This window comes from Podarcis tiliguerta, assembly GCF_965153285.1.
Source record: "Podarcis tiliguerta genome assembly, chromosome: 2".
Taxonomy (NCBI): domain Eukaryota; kingdom Metazoa; phylum Chordata; class Lepidosauria; order Squamata; family Lacertidae; genus Podarcis; species Podarcis tiliguerta.
This window is the reverse complement of record NC_139535.1, coordinates 971,541-989,974: the sequence shown is the minus strand read 5'-3', so window position 1 is coordinate 989,974 and position 18,434 is coordinate 971,541. Positions and strand designations below refer to the sequence as shown.

General features: G+C 49.8%; 1 protein-coding gene across 1 annotated transcript in view; it reads right to left on the bottom strand.

Annotated features, from left to right (window-relative positions):
• Positions 1 to 18,434, bottom strand: part of COL11A2 (collagen type XI alpha 2 chain) — a 100,060-nt gene that overhangs the window by 9,487 nt on the left and 72,139 nt on the right. The window contains exons 40-58 of the mRNA XM_083424546.1: positions 16,713 to 16,802; positions 14,151 to 14,204; positions 13,496 to 13,603; positions 12,985 to 13,092; positions 12,841 to 12,894; positions 12,671 to 12,724; positions 12,140 to 12,247; positions 11,813 to 11,866; positions 10,424 to 10,477; positions 10,250 to 10,303; positions 9,538 to 9,591; positions 8,041 to 8,148; positions 6,810 to 6,863; positions 6,661 to 6,714; positions 6,370 to 6,423; positions 6,161 to 6,214; positions 2,400 to 2,507; positions 1,138 to 1,191; positions 917 to 970 (exon numbers count right to left, since the gene is read on the bottom strand). Of these exons, the coding sequence (XP_083280672.1) occupies positions 917 to 970; positions 1,138 to 1,191; positions 2,400 to 2,507; positions 6,161 to 6,214; positions 6,370 to 6,423; positions 6,661 to 6,714; positions 6,810 to 6,863; positions 8,041 to 8,148; positions 9,538 to 9,591; positions 10,250 to 10,303; positions 10,424 to 10,477; positions 11,813 to 11,866; positions 12,140 to 12,247; positions 12,671 to 12,724; positions 12,841 to 12,894; positions 12,985 to 13,092; positions 13,496 to 13,603; positions 14,151 to 14,204; positions 16,713 to 16,802 (1,332 nt within the window). The remainder of the gene's footprint in view (positions 1 to 916; positions 971 to 1,137; positions 1,192 to 2,399; positions 2,508 to 6,160; positions 6,215 to 6,369; positions 6,424 to 6,660; positions 6,715 to 6,809; positions 6,864 to 8,040; positions 8,149 to 9,537; positions 9,592 to 10,249; positions 10,304 to 10,423; positions 10,478 to 11,812; positions 11,867 to 12,139; positions 12,248 to 12,670; positions 12,725 to 12,840; positions 12,895 to 12,984; positions 13,093 to 13,495; positions 13,604 to 14,150; positions 14,205 to 16,712; positions 16,803 to 18,434) is intronic.

Sequence of the window (18,434 nt, the reverse complement as noted above, 5' to 3'; positions counted from 1 at the left end):
GGGGGGAGGAGGCACTTACTGGAGGGGCACCAGGGCAGGCGGGGGGGGGGGAATGGACTGGACCACTTCACAAACCACTGAGGGTCTAGTCAATCTCTAGATCCCAAGTCACTGAGGGTCTAGTCAATCTCTAGATCCCAAGTCACTGAGGGTCTAGTTAATCTCTAGATCCCAAGTCACTGAGGGTCTAGTCAATTTCTAGATCCCAAGTCATTTACGGTCTAGTCAATTTCTAGATCTCAAGTCATTTACGGTCTAGTCAATTTCTAGTTCCCAAGTCACAGAGGGTGTCAATTTCTAGTTCCCAAGTCACTGAGGGTCTAGTCAATTTATAGATTCCAAGCCACTTACGGTCTAGTCAATTTCTAGATCTCAAGTCACTTACGGTCTAGTTCATTTCCAGATAGCATGCAACCTGCAGCCCAGTCAATTTTTGAGGATCCCAAGCGACTTACGGTCCAGCCAATTTCCGCAACTTATGGTTATCACAAGCAAATTATGGTCTAGTTAATTTCCAGTTTGCAATCAAACTATGGTGTAGTCAGTTTCCGGATTGCAAGCAATTTATGACTTCATCTGTTCCCAGTTTGCAACCGACCTGCGATCTAGTTACTTTCCAGATCCCAAGCCACTTGTGGTCTAGTCAATTTCATTCTCCCAAGAGAAACCTGGAAAGCACCCATCTCAAGCTACATTTCCCCGCAGATTAAACCGGGCCTGCATTTGTCCATCTTTGCCCATCGAACACGGAAGAGAAGCTTCCTAGCCAGAGGTCTCCCTGACCTAGAGTCACTTTTCTATTGGCTGAGTTTGACGTTCACCGCTTAAGAGACCAAAGTGATGATGTGGCATGGACATCTTGGGGGCAAACAGAGAAGCAACTGCCCCCTATCCAAGGGGGGAACCCTCGCCTTACCTTCTCTCCTTTGGGTCCAGAGTCGCCTCTCAGCCCAGGCAAGCCGGGGGGGCCCTGCAGGAAGAACCGCAGAATAGTAGAGTCAGAAAGGAACCCAAAGGTCATCCAGCTCAACCCCCTGCAAGAGGCCCAACTGCTGGGACCCTTAGCTCTCTCCCCATAGGCTGTCACACCACCCACCACCACCGCCCCCGGCCATGGAGAAGACCCCAGACACTCACCACTGGTCCCGGGGGCCCAGCCTGGCCGGTCGCTCCTGGCTTGCCCTGTGCCCCCTGGAAGAGACGGGGAGGGGGGCAAAAGAGTTCAGTCGGGGTGGGAAATTCAGTGCCCAAAGGCGGCCCTTCCCAGCCTCTCTAGGTGGCCCTCGGGGGCCTCACACAGCCCCGCCCTTCAAAGTGCCTAGTGCTCCGCCCACTTTTGCTCTGGCAGCTGGGTACCAGAACAGGTTACTTCCGGGTTTCGGCGGTCGCGCATGCGCAGAAGCGCTAAATCGCTCTTTGCACATGCGCAGAAGCATTGAATCACAACCCGTGCATACGCAGACATGCCGCTGCGGGTTGCAAACGTTCATCCCACACGGATCACATTCACAACCCGAGTGTCCACTATACTGCCTTCTATTTTTTATCCTGATTGAACATACTTTATTTATGGCCTTTAGAAGCAACCATGTGAAGCGTAGAGATTTCAGCCACCTTCCATTCTGGTCTTTGCTTTATTTCAGGAAAATTAGAATCGATCCAACAACCAATGGATTATCTACTAAACATAAAAATACCCCGTAGACTAAGCATTGGCTGTAGCAGTCTCTACGGAGACCACCTTCAGCCATAATTTTGGCACCTCCGTAATAATAATAATAATAATAATAATAATAATAATAATAATAATTTATTATTTATACCCTGCCCATCTGGCTGGGTTTCCCCAGCCGCTCTGGGCAGCTTCCAACAGAATATTAAAAGCAACACAGCATTATTAAAAACAAAAACGAGATGGTTCTCGGATCGGCTTTCCTGATAACTGCAAAAACCTCCTTGCAACCTGCCGCCATGTTGTTTTGCTTCCTCCACTGCCTTCTTGAAGGTTGGACGTGGTCCCGCCAGAGCCCCCAACTCTGAGGGTCTGAGACCCCTCAGCTCCCCTCACCGTTTCCCGGGATCGGGACCCCTGAGCCAGGCCAACAAGGTGGGGGCCAAAGGTGGACAAACCACCCCAGAAGGAGAAGACATGGCTCCACCAGAGGTGCCACCCCCCCGACACCCCATACGCCCCCCACAAACTCTCCAGCGGTCCCAGGGTCCTGCAACGGGACTTGGTTGGAGGACCACAAGACACCAATCCTGCCCCACTGTTGGGGGTCTTTGAGGCTCCCCTGGTGCCACACGAGGGCCCCCCAACTGAGCCCGACTTCCGTGGACACACACATGTGCACCCGGCCCCTCCCAGAGAACCCAGGCGTCCGGGTCGGTCTCCTTACCACTGATCCGGGGAGGCCCCTCAGTCCGTCCGTCCCTGGCTTCCCCGGGGGTCCCTGAGGGCCCACGGGCCCCGTCTTCCCTGGGGCTCCCAGCGCTCCTGGCTCTCCCTAGAGAGGGAAGGGGAAGAAGGTCACAGGGGGTTGGGCTGGATGACCCTGGGGGTCCCTTCTGGCTGGACAAGTCCACAAAGCGGCCAATCCCTGCCCCCTCACTTTTGTTATGGAATTTTTTTGCATTTGCCCAGACACACAACCCAGTTGCTTTCCTTCTTGCTATTCCACGCTGCCGTTTCTACGGGGATATACGCTCGGTATTTATCACTCCTGTTATACCAAAATCTCCGAATGGATCCGAACTTCAATGTCTAAAACTCCTGGTAGAGGACAAGGATCTAGAGATCACGCTCAGGGTGGCCAAATTCTGTGCGACTGCCATAAAACTCAGGGAACAAGCTGTACTACCAAAATGACTAAGGTTTTAAATGACAATTTTAGGTTATATTTTAGTGCTCAAGATTTAATATATATTTGTAACTGTCGCTATATCTGAATTGTCTCTGTTATACCCAATTGCAATTCAATGTATTCCTGTTGTGTTTTATGATTTTCCTGATATTGTAGGTGAGCAGGAACTGGTGTGTGACCGTAATAATAAAATTAATTCATTCAAGCATGCCATTGGCACACACAGTCTGTCAGCCTGTTCTTACAGCAGCTAACCAGATCCCCCAAACGGCAAACCAGCAAGCAGGATTTATTCTGTATTTTGTGGTTTTTATATTGCATTTTTATGTTGTGAACCGCCTTTAGATCTGTGGAGGAAGGGTGGAATACCAATTATTATTATTAACTATAAGTAAGTAAGTAAGTAAGTAAGTAAGTAAGTAAGTAAATAGAGTAGTTCACAACTAAATAATACATTCACCGAACAGCATTATCATAGAATTGTGCCATCGGAAGGGACCCTGAGGGTCATCTAGGCCAACCCCCGATTTCACAGTTCAGATTTTCCATCTTTTGATTTTCACCCGTTCTTATACGACTTAGAAAAGGAAATGAAAATCTTTACCGATAAAAAACAAAAAAACCCCACCCTACCCAACAGTCCTTGAATTAAAATGCGGATGGGAGAGCTGTCCTACTTTATTGTAAGTGGGAAAGGGAATAAAGGGCTGGGTGGAGTTTTGGGGCTGCCAGTTCTGCATGAGCCCCAACAGTGAAATAAAAATAATAATTTATATTATTTACACTCCACCCATCTGGCTGTGTTTCCCCAGCCGGGGATTTTGGGTGAGGTGGGGTTGGGATTTGCATGGGGGAAAGCCAGCAGGGAGAAAATTAGGCACACACACACACACACACACACACACACACACACACACCCTCCAAAGCCACAAACTCCCCAGGCTGTGTTTCATCTAAAAATAATCAAAATTATGGTGGGAAGGGGTCTGTCCCAGCCTGCTGAAACTGCACCCAAGTCAGTCCTCACCAGCGTGGAATGGCAGACCAAGCTGTTGGACTATGCAGAGATAGCAAAAACGACCGGGGAAATCAGAAACTAGGAGGATCAAAACTTCAACGAAGAATGGGGGAAATTAATATTATACTTGAGAGACCACTGTGAGCATTTGGAGTCTATAGCAGGTCTTAAATAACTCTTGCAATGTTACATGGACTTTGGACATGTAACAAATTAGAGTGATTTACAATATGCAGTTGGAAAGGTTAATTAAAGAACCCGTGGAGGGAAGTCCAGAGATTCGGAAGAATCTTGTGTAATTTTTTATTATTTGTGATTTTGAATGTGAACAAATTTGTAAAACCAAATGATAATTGTTTTTTAAGAAACTGCACCGAAGTCCCTGAAGCAACTCGTTTTCCTGGAAACAGACTGTCAGATTTGTAAACAAAGGCCACTCTTGCACATTGAGATGATGATGACGATAATAATAATAATAATAATAATAATAATAATAATAATAATAATAATTTTACCCCAGTCACTCTGGGCAGCTTTCAACATATACAAAAACATTTTTGTCTCCTGAGAGGGAAGATCCGGAATTGTAGGGCTGGAAGGGAACCCCAAGAGTCATCTGTCCCAACCCCGTGCAATCACAGCTAACTGGTCCTTGTGGGGCGTTTGAGTTGTGCTTTCTGGGAAGAGCAAAACACCTCCGTCTCCCACAGCTGTTTAGCGATGGCGTCAGGTGTGCGAGTCGGTGCTTTGCTGTCCTAACAGCTAGATAAAGATCCCAGAACTTTGTTGTTCTGTTTCAAAAAAACAGAGCACCCGGTTTCCAAGCCCTCTTTGGCTGTTTATCTGTTTTGAGAATTTATAGCCTGCATTTCCATGAAATATATAATCAAGGTGGCCTAAGCGAGGGAGGGCTCCAACTTCATCTCAGCAGGAGATTTTATTTCTGTTCTTTCGCAGCCCCAAGCGGTTTGCAGCCATCGCCCGTAATCTTTTGAAATTACAGCCCAGGGGTTTGTTTTCTTTTTTTAATTGCCGCTGGGAGATGCATCCTAAACCAGCTACAAATCCCTCCAGGGGCAGGAGGAACAGTCTCGGGCCACAATCCTGCCACCTAGCAATTACTTCTGCGTGGGCCTCTCCGGGGCTTACTCCTGAGTAGATGTGCACTGGGATTGTGCTGCCCTGCAGAGTGCCAAAGGAGAGCGACCAGGAGGTGGAGTGGGCTGGGGAAATTCAAGTCCTCGAAGGAGTTTTGGGAGTAGGATTAGCCTGGAGGGAGGGAGGTTAAGAATCATAAAACTGCAGAGTTGGAGGGGAACCCAAGGGGTCATGCAACGCGGGAATCACAACCAAATCTCTTTTTTTAAACAAATGAAAGAGCAGTAAAAATATATTTCAATTGTTCTAACCCCTGGCCTGGGACCTTAGAGTGCAGGGCAAATAAATTCAAATATTACAGGAGCACATGGAAAACAGAAAGGTATAAGCCCCCAACACACACACACACACACACACACACACTGTTGTAAAGAAAAATCTGCCCTATGGTAATAATTTTAAGGTCTTAGATATATAATAAATGTTCATAAATGTACCGACCAAGCACGTACATAGATCAGCACAGGAGGACCGACCTGAAACCATTTTTGATTCCCAAACTGACCAAATGTTTTTTTCTGCAAGGAAAATGGAAAAGCCTCCCCATTGTCTTTTCCTTCACAAATCCTGTCTTAAGGGTATGTCTGTGTTTGAATAGGGTGAGCCTGTGACCTGGCTCAGGAACTAAGTATTTGTCATTACAAAAGACTGGCCAGGCTCCCCAGGAAATCCAATCAAGTAAGCATGAACAGGTAACCTGCCAGACAGGAAATAAACAACAACAGGAGATAAACAACACACTCAGATTTCTGCTGTAGACCGCCCTTTCTGTGATGTATGTATGATGTATGGAGGGGTGGTCTTGAGCTCCAGGGTAGGGAATTTAACATGTCTATATAAGGGCAGGAGCACCTTTGTTCTGTGTCTTCCTCCTTTCCTGCGGGTGAGGGGAGCACCCTCTTGCAACAGTTCAATGAAGATCAGGCTTACTAGCTGCTTTGCTTCTCAATATTCTTGGGTTGGCCTCTGTTATTTTCTCCTAACAATAGGGAACCCACGTAAAGACTCTAAATGGGCTCTTGGATACCCCTCTGATATCCCATAGTTTCTTCTTTAGGGTGGCCAAGCCATCTGCCTGTCCGGCTTCCCCTTCCATTTACCTGGCGACCAGGTAACTCACCTTGGCACCTTTCTCCCCTTGGCGTCCTTCGGGGCCTGGGGTGCCGGCCGGACCCTGTGGAGAGAGGAGGGGAGGCACCGGGCTCAGAGAGATGCCAAGCTGGCCCCCAGGCACAGGGGCACCCCACTCTCTGGCCCCCGAAGCCCAAGGGCCTGGACCCTCTTGAGAAGGGGCTTGTGGGTCAACCAGGCCCCTCCCTCTCCACTCACCCTCTTGCCAAGCGGGCCGGGGGGTCCGTTCTCACCAGTGGGTCCTGGAGAGCCCTGGAAGGGGGAGAAAGAGAAGGGGGTCACGCTGGGCGAGGAGGAGTGGAATTGGGAAGAAGACAAGAAGGGGAAGACGACTCTGGCAGAAGGACGTCTTGGGGAGCCAAGAAGGTGATGGAGACCCTTCACCGTTGGGGAAAGAGGAGGGTGGACTCGCAGGAGGCACCATGTCTGGAACCAAACCCAGCAGAAGATGACCCGGAACCTCTTTCCGGCCAGACCTAGAGCGCTTACCGCCTCTCCCGGCTCTCCGTCTTCTCCCGGGTCGCCTTTGGCTCCGTCTTGGCCCTGTTGGCAAGAGAGGAACAAAGTCACGGTCAGACCCCGGGTCAGATCCTGGCCCTTCCGTGGGGGCTCCTAGGGAAAGGGGTCCCATGACTCACCCGAGGTCCCATTTCGCCAGGGGGTCCCGGATCTCCAGGGAAACCAACTGGACCCTTAAAAAGTGAGAGATAGAGATTAGGCCAACCAAAAGAAAAAGTCTATAAGGATTGGGGGAATCTTTAAAGAATCTTTGGAAAACTCTGGAATAAAAGGAAACATCTTGGCAGAATTAGACTTACCCCTGTACTGTATAAATATAAGTTTGTAGGGAGGTAAAAAGAAATTATATAAGAAATATGTAACTGTAATGGATAGATAAAGTACAGTGAGATTAATTGGAAGTCAGTTTTAAATTTCTTCTCTGTAAGTTTTATACAGTGGTACCTCGCAAGACGAATGCCTCGGAAGACGAAAAACTCGCAAGACGAAAGAGTTTTCCGTTTTCTGAGTTGCTTCGCAAGACGGATTTCCCTATGGGCTTGCTTCGCAAGACGAAATGTCTTGCGCCTTTTTTTTTAAGCCGCCAGTGCATTCCTATGGGAAACCGTCAATACGCAGCGGTGCTTCGCAAGACGAAAAAACTCGTAGAACGGAAAAACTCGCAGAACGAATTACCGTATTTTTCGCTCTATAGGACGCACCAGACCATAAGACACACCTAGTTTTTGGAGGAGGAAAACAAGAAAAAAAAAATTCTGAATCTCAGAAGTCAGCTGTTCTGGCTTCTGGGATAGCTGCGCAGCCTGCATTCGCTCCATAAGAAGCACACACATTTCCCCTTACTTTTTAGGAGGGAAAAAGTGAGTCTTATAGAGCAAAAAATACGGTAATTTCGTCTTGCGAGGCACCACTGTAATTGTGTTCAGTATCAGGAGTATATAGGATGATAATTATATTAACCTTCTTGTATTTTATAGTGTGGTGGTTTGTTTGATTTTTCTGTTGTTTTTTGTTGGATTGTATGTTTGTTTACATGTATGTAAGTCTGTTTCCTCATAAATGTATTTTAAATTAATAAAGATATATTTAAAAAAGAGATTAAGCCCTCCTTCCCGGTTGCCCAGCTGTTCCTTCCCAACAGACACACGGCTTCGTTTTACCTTCTCCATCCCATTCAACGACAGCCCCCTTTCCGATTTTAAGGAACTTCCCCCCAAGAATGGAATGAAATCAAGTGGAGATAGAAACAGAGAATCACAGAATTGTGAGTCGGAAGGGACCCTGAGGGTCATCTAGCCCAACCCCGGCAAGGCAGGACTCGCCCCACTCTCTCTCTGCAGTACCACTTACGGGGTTCCCTTTGGGGCCGTCGTCCCCGGGGGGGCCCTTCCCGCCAGGGGGCCCGGCCACGCCAGCAGCTCCAGCCTCGCCTTTCTCTCCTCTTTCTCCCCGTGGGCCCTAGAGGGAGAGGAATGGTGGTGAGACAAAAGGGCTTCCAGCTCCAGGGGCAGTCTACCCTCCAAATGCCAGGGGCTGTGTAGAGGGAGGGGGATTCTGGGGACGGCAGAGGGGGGCTGGATTGGCCAGTGCAGGAGACACCAGAAGGATTTTCTTTGCCTGGTCCAGCGACCAAGCCCTTAAATTTGGGTATTGAATAGGGGCAGAGAGAAAAGGTGGTCACACTGAGATTAGGCAGTGGGTCGTTTGCAACTGTGGGAAGGAAGCGTCTATGGAGGGCCATGAAGGATTTTAGGGGCCAGGAGGGAAAATGTCAGTTATTAAAGTTCTGTACGGTGAACCTGGATCAGGGCCTGGCAAATGTACAAGTTCTGGTTTTCCCGTTTCTCTGATCTTTAGCCTGCTTCCCCACATTTTCCCACATTTATTATTTTTTTTCAAAGTCCTTCCCATCAGCATTTTAGTACAAATTTCTCCCCCCACGGGCATTTTTGCACGCCGTTTGTGCCTAACCCACAAATTTTGGCAAAGCGACTTCCTCCGGCACAAAGCCAGGAAGGGCAGGGCACAAATTAAATGAATTGATAACAATATTGCCCATTCAGGTAGGTAGCCATGTAGGTCTGATGCAGTTGAAATAAGTAAAAAAATTGTCCAGTAGCCCCTTAAATGTAAAGGTAAAGGGACCCCTGACCATTAGGTCCAGTCGTGGCCGCCTCTGGGGTTGCGGCGCTCATCTCGCTTTATTGGCTGAGGGAGCCGGCGTACAGCTTCCGGGTCATGTGGCCAGCAGGACTAAGCCGCTTCTGGCGAACCAGAGCAGCACACGGAAACTCCATTTACCTTCCTTCTGATTGGCAAGTCCTAGGCTCTGTGGTTTAACCCACAGCGCCACCCTCTAAGTAGCCCCTTAGAGACCAACTAAGAATGTTCTGGGTAGAAGCTTTCATGTGCATGCACATTTGGTGTCTGAAGAAGACGGTATCCGAAGAAGTGTGCAGGCACATGAAAGCTTTTACCCAGAACATACCTAGTTGGTCTCTAAGATGTTAATGGACAATTCCCCCCCTCCCCAATATTGCCCATTTTTTTTCTGTTGTTTTGCACTGATCTTTGCCCCCTCGTGTAGATGAGTTAGCTGGGGCACCTTGTTGAATTTCAAAGGGTGCTTCTTCTGCGCTTTGGTCCCCATATGGTTTTGGGGAGTTGAGGTGGTTTGCCTTCATATGGGGAGAAAATCAAACTCTTCTCCCCTGTCCCTCACCGGGACGCAGGTTTCACTCCTGTCAATCAATCCCATCGGGGTGCTGGGCAGGACAGGTGTTGCAATGGGGGTGGGAGAGGTGGTGGATGGGGCAGGTAAGGAGAGAGGGGGAGGGGGCTTCTTACCTTGCCACCAGGTTCTCCAGGGACACCAGGACCTCCCGGCTCTCCTGCCTCACCCTGAAACGACAGGAGGATATTTAGGGCAGTGTAGGTGTGGGTCTGGTCCTATCCAAAGCTCTTCCCATCCTCCATTCTTCATTTACTCCAAGCCAGTGTGTGTGTTTCTACTCATTCTGAATCTCAGGCCCTCCAGACCTCTCAACCTGGCCCCTGAGGTTCTCTCCAGGACACGCCCCTCACTGCAATATAATATAATATAATATAATAGGCTCAAGAGAACTTTCATCAGGCAGTGGGGGCAATTGGGAGGATTCGGAGGGGATCATGAATATCTGGGGAGTGAGATCCCTAAGTGGGTGGGTGGAATCTGTTTGAGAGACTCACAGCTCATCCGCCATCCAGAGAACCAAGAACCAGGAAGAGGAGATCAATACCCGCTCATCCCCAGATCCCCAAACACACACAGAGATCCTACTCATTGCATCATAGGATCGTACAGTTGGATGTTCATCTTGTTCATTTCCCATGCTCTGTGCATTAGTATAGAGACAACCGAAACCAGGAGTCATTCCCTCCAGCTGCTTCCTCCTCGTTCCCTTCTTGCTCCAGGGAAACCAGATTCGCTTTTCAGAACACACAGGGATACTGGCTCCCAGGACCCACTCCCAACTAAGCTCCCCAGAGGACCCAGGAGTCCTGTCTCCCAGCCACTCACCTTCTGTCCTGGGGGGCCAAGGTTTCCTACGCCGCCTGGCGGGCCTTGGGGACCCTGTGTGGGAAGGAAAAAGAGACCCCAAATTGTTAGACTAGAAGCCCATGCTGAATATCAGTTAATGGCTGGTGGTGGTATAGCAGTTGTGGGGGGTTGTGGAAGGAGAAATACACTCACATTTGCTCCAGAGGGTCCGGCTGGGCCACGTGGTCCAGGGGGTCCTGGGGGTCCCTGCATGGAGAAGTGTATTTATTATTAGCACCCGAGCCCCGCTCTGTGGGTCATCGACGCTCAAGTCCGACTCAAGGACCAATGTGCTGCTCTTAGCAAACACTTTTGACAGGCAGTAAAGGGAGGGGAGCAAGAGAGCCTTGTTGCTTTCATTTCCATAATATTCAAAAAAAGATGTCTCCCTCTTATTCTTAGGCTCCCAAGCTCAAAGGGGCGACACACAGTTTCACCTCTTCAAGAGCAGGCAGAGGACTTAGTCCCCACTCTCACCCTTCTGGTCTTCACACTAAGATCATAGAACCGCAGCAATGATAAAGGGACCCCGAGGGTCATCTAGTCCACCCCACAAGGCAGGAATCTCAAGCATCCCTGAAGCATCAGAGGGGATTGGTCAAGAGCAGGCAGAGGGATCTTTTATGTCCGTATCTGATCGGTGGCTAAAGCTGTAGCGGCTGGGAAGCCAGTTCCCATGTGGCAGCTTTGGCCTGCAGGCCACAAGTCAGCCATGCTTGGTCAAGGCAGCTAACCAGCCGTCTGGCAGATATGTATGTAAAAAGAGCCGAAGAGCTCCAAATCAGCTGGATCAGGACCGACAGGAAACATCAAGGCCCCCTTTCTGTCCTCACAGTGGCCAAATGCTCCAAAGAACCTAGGAGTCGAGATAGACTGCTTCTGGGCCTGGAGGTTCCACAGGAAGACGAGAAGGGCTTGGCAGCTGGGTTAGTTGCCAAAGAGCAAACCAAGGAGCCCAGTGGGAAACCTGCAATCCAGTTAGGAACCCCAAAACACCACCATTAGGGGTGCCTGCATAGGGACAGAACCATCTAAATTGTAGAGAAACTTATTTATGTACGCAACTACAGCGGCAGGAATGTTACTTGCCCAGAAATTGAAAGAAGAAGTCCCAGCAAAGAAAGAATGGACACCAAAACTTATGGAATATGCAGAAATAGCAAAACTTACCAGAAAAATAAGAAATCAAGATAACAAACTTTTTATAAAAGAGCAGAAATGGTTTATTGAATATTTACAGATTAATTGTAAACAGATAAAAATAGAGTTATTGTAATAACCTGCAGTTACATAATATATTTAAATAAGATAAATAAATTAGTAAATTAAGTGAATTTGGACATGCAGAAGATATTAAAAATAAATTTAAGGAACTGCAGGAAGAGGGGGAAGGAAGCCAAGTTTTAAAATGTCAAAATGATTGCAAAATCAGTGAAATGTATATATCTGAAAAGTATAAGTATAGAGAAAAAACACAAATATTGGGGTGCCTTGGAACAGAGAGAGACAGAGATAGAAAAGGGGCAGGGGGGCAGTACTTACCATGGGCCCCACGTCTCCCGTCTCCCCCTTTTCCCCAGACGGTCCAGGCAGACCCTGTCAAGAGGCAGGATCAATCGTGGTTATTTCTCATGACATCTCTCTCCCGCCTGCATTCCTCTGCAGAGCTTGAGGTGGGGTAGTACATGGTCGGTCCCCCCCCCCCCCCCGTTTCACCCCCACAACAGCCCTGTGAGGTAGGTTAGGTGGGGAGAGAGTGACTGGTCTAAGGCCACCCAGGGAGCAGAATGAATTGGGGGCAGGTTGGAGGGTTGGACGGGGGGGAGGAGCAGAGGTGTGACCCTCCGTTCAGGGTGTCCCTGGGCGTACCTGCAGGCCGATGGGCCCTGGGGGGCCATTAAACCCTCGGGTTCCCTCATCCCCCTTTGCGCCAAAGTGGCCTTGGGGGCCCCTCGCTCCAGGCTCTCCGTCTGCGCCCTGAAGGGTGAAAGACAAGAATTATAGAAAGGGCACCCAAGGGTCACCCAAGCTGGAACCCCCCCCCACACACACACAATGCAGGAATCACAACTAAACCAGTTTCCTTTTCTTCTGAAAGATACCCAATTCTTCACGATGGTTTCAAATTTCGTCTTGCTTCCTCCTTAGCGGGTCGCGCAAACCGCTCTTCTGAAAAATGCTTTTGACAGGTTATGGTGGGAAACTTATTAAACTAGTGTGGCTGCCTCCAAAAGTTTGGAGATTTAGCTGGAGGCAACCCTCTGTTCAGATAAAACTGGCCGCTAGATTGAATCAATATGGTCGACTGAGCATTTCATAACTGTGCTGATTTGGGGGGGCATTCTTAAAGTTCCCGAATGACACCAGACACAAGGTGGTAAAATGAACTTGAGGACTTACTGCGGCTCCTGGCTGCCCAAGAGGACCCAGTGGGCCAGGGGGTCCCGGTGGCCCCTGCAGGGAGGAAGAGAAAGAGGCGAATGGCACGGATGGAGAGGCAGGGGAGGAAGAGCCCCACCCAACGCATTTCGTGGCCCTGCCCCACAGGTCTCAAGATGACCCCGACTTACGTGCTCCCCTTTTGCTCCTTTGCCGCCCTTCTGGCCAGGATCGCCCACTTCGCCCTGCGGAGGGAGACAACGAGAGAGTGAGATGGGGTGGCCCAGCTCAGAGGCCGGGGCAATGGGCTGGGGAGACGCGCTCCGGACTCTTACCTTGTCGCCATCCTCACCTGGGCCCCCCGGAGGTCCTGCGGGGCCAGGTAGCCCGACGGGGCCCTGGACGCCATCGCGGCCTGCGGGGCCAATGGGACCTTTCTCGCCCTGGGGGAGAAAAGAGAAAGTGAGGTGGAGGCCCCCGGAGACTCACCCCGGAATCTCAACCGCCCACCCCCCTTTCCCAGGGGCGCCCCAGAGTTCTTGACCCCAAGCGCCACTTGCAGCTTCTGCGTCTCTTCCACAAAATTCTTGCCTTGAAGGGGGTTGGGCTGGATGACCCCTGGCAGTCCCTTCCAAGTCTACAATTCTGGGATTCTAATCAACATGACCCAGGAATTCGGGGAGTGTTGAGGGGTCCTTATTAAATTCCCCCTCCCTCCAGAAAAACTTGGGGGTCCCCTCTGCCGTACCCCACCATCTGCCCCTCTCCCTGCTCTGCTTGCCTTTTTCTGTACCCTCCCTTCCTCCCAAGAAGACCCATAAGTCCTGCCCCTTCCCCCATACTCACAGGCACACCTTTCTCCCCAGCCGAGCCAGCGGGTCCTTGAGGGCCTGGTCTTCCTGGGGGTCCGATGGGGCCACCTGGCCCGGGGCCCCCCCTTTCCCCTGGGGATCCCTGGAAGGCAAGATGAAAAGAGGGTCCTGAAGGGAGGCTGAGTGATGGAGAAAGGGGGCTCGTACCCAGAGCACCCTCTGCTGGAGCCACCCTGCACTACCCCAGCACAGTGGGATGCTCAAAGCTGACGCAGGCTCTTGCCAAATGCAAGATCCAACATGTAGATGACAGACCCATTTAGACAGCAATCCCCCCCTCTCCTGCGTTGACTCTCCATTATTGAAATGTTTCAGTGGGCTGCTTTATTCTCTATTTTAATTGCAGGTGCTCTTCTGTAGGCTGGGGGGAAAAGGCTGGCGACAAAAATTCCTCTGATGATAACCTTGCTGCAAAATGTGGAGAGCTGAATGTGGAGAGCTGGGGGGGCAATGAGAAACTGGGGAAGAACTTAAATTCTTAATAGATATGGGTGTGAATGTGGTCTCTTGGGCATGTGCAGAGCTCCATCGGCACGTCAGGAGGTGCCAGGAGAAGGGCAGAGTTGTGGCTGAGGGCGTGCGTTGGGTCGGTGCCTCAGGGCCGGGGGGGGGGGGGAGGAGACACTCACGGCGGGTCCTGGGGGTCCAGCGGGTCCCTCGTTGCCTTTCAGCCCAGGCCCGCCCTGCAAGGTTGGAGGGAAGAGGTTGAGGCCGGCCGACAAGTCGACACACAGACACAAAACACCCACCCCTTGTCCAGTCCTTCTTCCGTCCCCCGTTTATTTATTTGAAGTGCTGCAGAGACTTCTAAGGGCTACGCAACCTCACCAAAAAGGCAGAATAAGAGAATGGCACAGTTGGAAGGGCCCCTAGCGGTCATCTAGTCCAACCCGCCGCCCCCTTGTGAAGCAGGAATCACAGCTAAGTCAAATATAAACAGCCAGGTGAGCAAACGAAGGATCAGCGCCGGCAGCAGGGCCAAGGCAGCGTGGGAGGTGCAGGTCAAGTGGCAGGGAGTCCCTCTGTTCTGAAGTCAGTGCCAAAGAGGGCAATGTGGGGTTTTATTTTGCCTTTTTTTTGCTATGAACCGCAACCCTGAGATGCAACCATATAATTCTATTTTTCAGTAAAGAAGCTAAAAGAATCTTAAAAGGGTATAAGCAATTTAACAAATAATGACAATAATCATAAACCAAATAAACCAAAGTAATTCTATTTGGGACTCAAGGCACGTAAAATACAAAAAGCTAAAAGCATACAAAGGGTAATTGTTTAATTAAACTCTAATAGAATTAAAGCAAACCTGCTAAAATACAATAATAAAAACAGCACAGCACTATTGAAAAGCCATTTCCTAAAATAAAAAAAACCAAGAAAACAAACCCGTCCAGTTCCCAAAGTCCTGTGGTGAATTTTTCAATGCTCACATTCAAAAAATGAGGGGTCCTAAAAAGTTGCAACAGAACTTGGGAATTCAAAAGGTATTTGGGTGAAGTTAATATGACTCAGTTTTGCTTGGTGAGCAAAATGTGTGTAAAACTGAATAGAAATCATTAAAAATTATTGCCAGGCACTTGCAGTTATATTATATATTAATATTTGTATTTAATAATACATAATATAAATAATAATCATTTAGCAGCACCTGACATTTTCAGAAAGTAAAATTTAAATTCTCTGGTTTCCCGAAAGCAGTTTATGGGCTTCTTCATCTAATGTTTCCCCAGTCGCAAAAATAATAGCAGATTTTAATGCCTCACACCCCAAAACATATTTGTAAGACCCCTCACTGAAGAAATTTGCAAAACTGAAGCTTCGGGGGCCCCCCTAAAATAACACACCTTAAGTGTGGGAATAAAACAGCCTTCAGCTGCCAGCAGAAGAACAACAAGGCAGGAGCCAGTCTGGGTTCCCAAGGCAGGGAGTTCCAAGGTTGCTTGGGAGGAGCCACCACCAAGAAGGCCCTGTCCTGCCCAAGTCTTCCTGGGAGGGTGGTGGGACCAAGAAAAGCCCCCCCCCCAAAAAAAGATCTCAAAACCTGGGCAGCCTTATAAGAGGGAATACAGTTTTTCAGACAGCCTGGCCCTGAGTCATTTTTGCATCCGGAACAAACGGGTACCCAGCAAAGGAGTCGTTTGCTCCCTACAAGATTTTAAAAGGGGGGGGGCACACCCCAAGACAAAAAAGCCCCTTCTCTCTCTCTCTCTCTCTCTATATATATATATATATTTGAGACCACTCCATTGTAACTATCCAGCCACCCAAAATTTCAGCGCCTTGTGCGATGGTTTAACCCCTTTCCATTTTAACAGTACGAATTCTACAAACACCTTCCGTATCTCCTTAAAACCATTCCTTCTGCGTATTCCCCGTCTTACCTTAATGGCACGTGTTAATTTATCGTTAATAGTTATATCCCACACCTCTTTATACCATTCTTCCCTTCTATATTCTGCTTGCCCCTTCCACTTCCTGGCTATCATAATCCGTGCGGCTGTCAATAAACTTGTGAGCAAGTCCTTGCTAGCCTGCAAACCTTCCGTCCCATCGTAAATTGATAACAATGCTACCTCTGGACTTTTGGTCAGCTTTAACCCAGTGATTTCTGTTATCTCATTAAACACCCTTTGGCCAAAAAAAATTTGTACATATTTACACTCCCACCACATGTGAACAGAAGTCCCTGTTTCCTGGCATCCCCTGCAACAGACAGTGCTTAACCTGCGGAACTCTCTGCCACTGGAGAATCAGGGGGCCCTTTCCGTGCCAACTTTCACAGACCTGCTGAAATACTTTCTATTCTTCCCGGCCCATGCAAGCAAATGAAGAGGGACCCCCCCCCCACAAAAACCCCGTTTGTTTTTAACTTTTAACTTGTTGTGCTCTTACTGACTAGATTTGTATTGTTGCACTGTGGGTGTAGCCAAGAGGGAGCAGAGATGGGCAGCTGCCCCCCCCCAATCAATAAAAATCCTTAACTAAGTGAGGTTCTTACCCCCCCCCCAAAAAAAAACCCCAGAAAGCAGTGCAGGATTTGCGTATTTTTCTACCTACATTTAGCTCCTGGCAGTTTAATCTCAGCCCTCAGAGCAGGCACGACTGTTGCCCCGCAAAACGCCGGGGCCCCCCTGCACCCAGGCTACGTCTCCCCAGGCCAACCCATGGAAGGAGCCCCCCCCCCAAGTACGTACGGCAGTTCCAGGCAGGCCGCGCTCTCCGGGGAAGCCTCGCAGCCCAGCCGGGCCGTCCTTGCCGGGTCCTCCGGGGGTGCCGGGGTCGCCCTGAAACGCAGAAGGGGGCAAAGGACACGTTGACCCTGCAAAATCCTGGCCAGAGCCCCCCAAACCCCAGTCCCCCTCTTCTTGGGCTGGGGGGCCTGAATCTATCATGGCAGGATCCTCGAAGGGGGAAGGGGGGCAGGTATCCCGAGGCTCATAATTCTGGGGCGCACTGGGCGGGGCCTGGGTGCTAAGGGGCGGAGCCTGTGATACCAGGGGCGGGGCTTAGAGGGCGAAGGGGATTTCCAGGAAAGTTTTCTTGACCTTTGAAAGCACGGTTTGAGCTTCCAGCCTCCGCTTTTGAGCCTAACTAGCGCAGTGCTTGGAACCTCACAAAGGCACCCCAAAAAGGGGTTCCGCTTTGGATGTTTTCACCCCGTGAGTCCCCGGGAAAGGTAGCGGGTCCCTTAGAGAGGGGGGGCCCACATCTTTAAAGTTGTTAAATGTTACAGATATTATGCATAAATGCATCCTTTCAACTGGAAAGCTCAGGGAAGTTACCTAGCTTAAAAAATACCGTATTTTTCACTCCATAAGACACACTTTTTCCCTGCTATGGAGCGAATGCAGGCGGGAGGGCAGCCCGTCAGTCCCCTCTCCCACCTCGCGGAGAAGCCCCCAAGATCCACACACACGCTCCGCGCAGCTCTTTAAAGGGAGCGCAGTCCTTGGAGGCTTTTCCCTGAGGAGGGAGAAGGGACTGACGGGCTGCCCTCTGTCCCTTCCCCCAGCAAGAGCCGCTGCCAGGCTCTGCTCAGCGCTCCCTTGCAAGGGCTCCCTTTCGTCCCTCATCCCGCTTTGCTGGGAAGCCAGAAGAAGAGGCGCTGCACAGCTATTGCTCTTGCTCTGCTGGCTTCTCAGCGAAGCGGGAGGAGGCACGGAAGGGTTTAAAGCAAGAAAAGCGAGAGCCGTTTACATGCTCTGCGCAGAATATATTTTTTCTTGCTTTCCCCCTCTAAAAACTAGGTGCATCGTATGGTCAGGCGCGTCTTATGGAGTGAGAAATACAGTAATATAAAATCAACTCCTTTGCCAGTTTCCTCCATTTCAACACTATTTTGCCCTTCAAAAAACCGACTCTTTTCCCCGCCACCTGCCCAAGCACACCTCCTACCCCAGGAAGTGCCCAGAGGTGACAATTGCTGAGCTGATTGTTGGCCAAGGAAAGCCTAATCCCATCACAAGACTTGCCAAGGGGCCAGACATGCAAAGGAAGGTCTATTGTACTTTGGGCGGTGGGACTTCAGAGGTGTTTGCCTGTGCTAATCTTATACCTGGGTCTTGCCCTGACATTTCTGCTTATGCTAATCTTGTACCAAGGACTTGTCTGGACACCTTTGCCAAGCTTAAACTAGTGTAACCCCTGTCTAAAAGCTAAAGGAACCCCTGACCATTAGGTCCTGTCGTGGCCGACTCTGGGGTTGCGGCGCTCATCTCGCTTTATTGGCCGAGGGAGCCGGCGTACAGCTTCCGGGTCATGTGGCCAGCATGACTAAGCCACTTCTGGCGAACCAGAGCAGCGCACGGAAACGTCGTTTACCTTCCCACTAGAGCAGTACCTATTTATCTACTTGCACATTGTGCTTTCGAACTGCTAGGTTGGCAGGAGCTGGGACTGAGCAACGGGAGCTCACC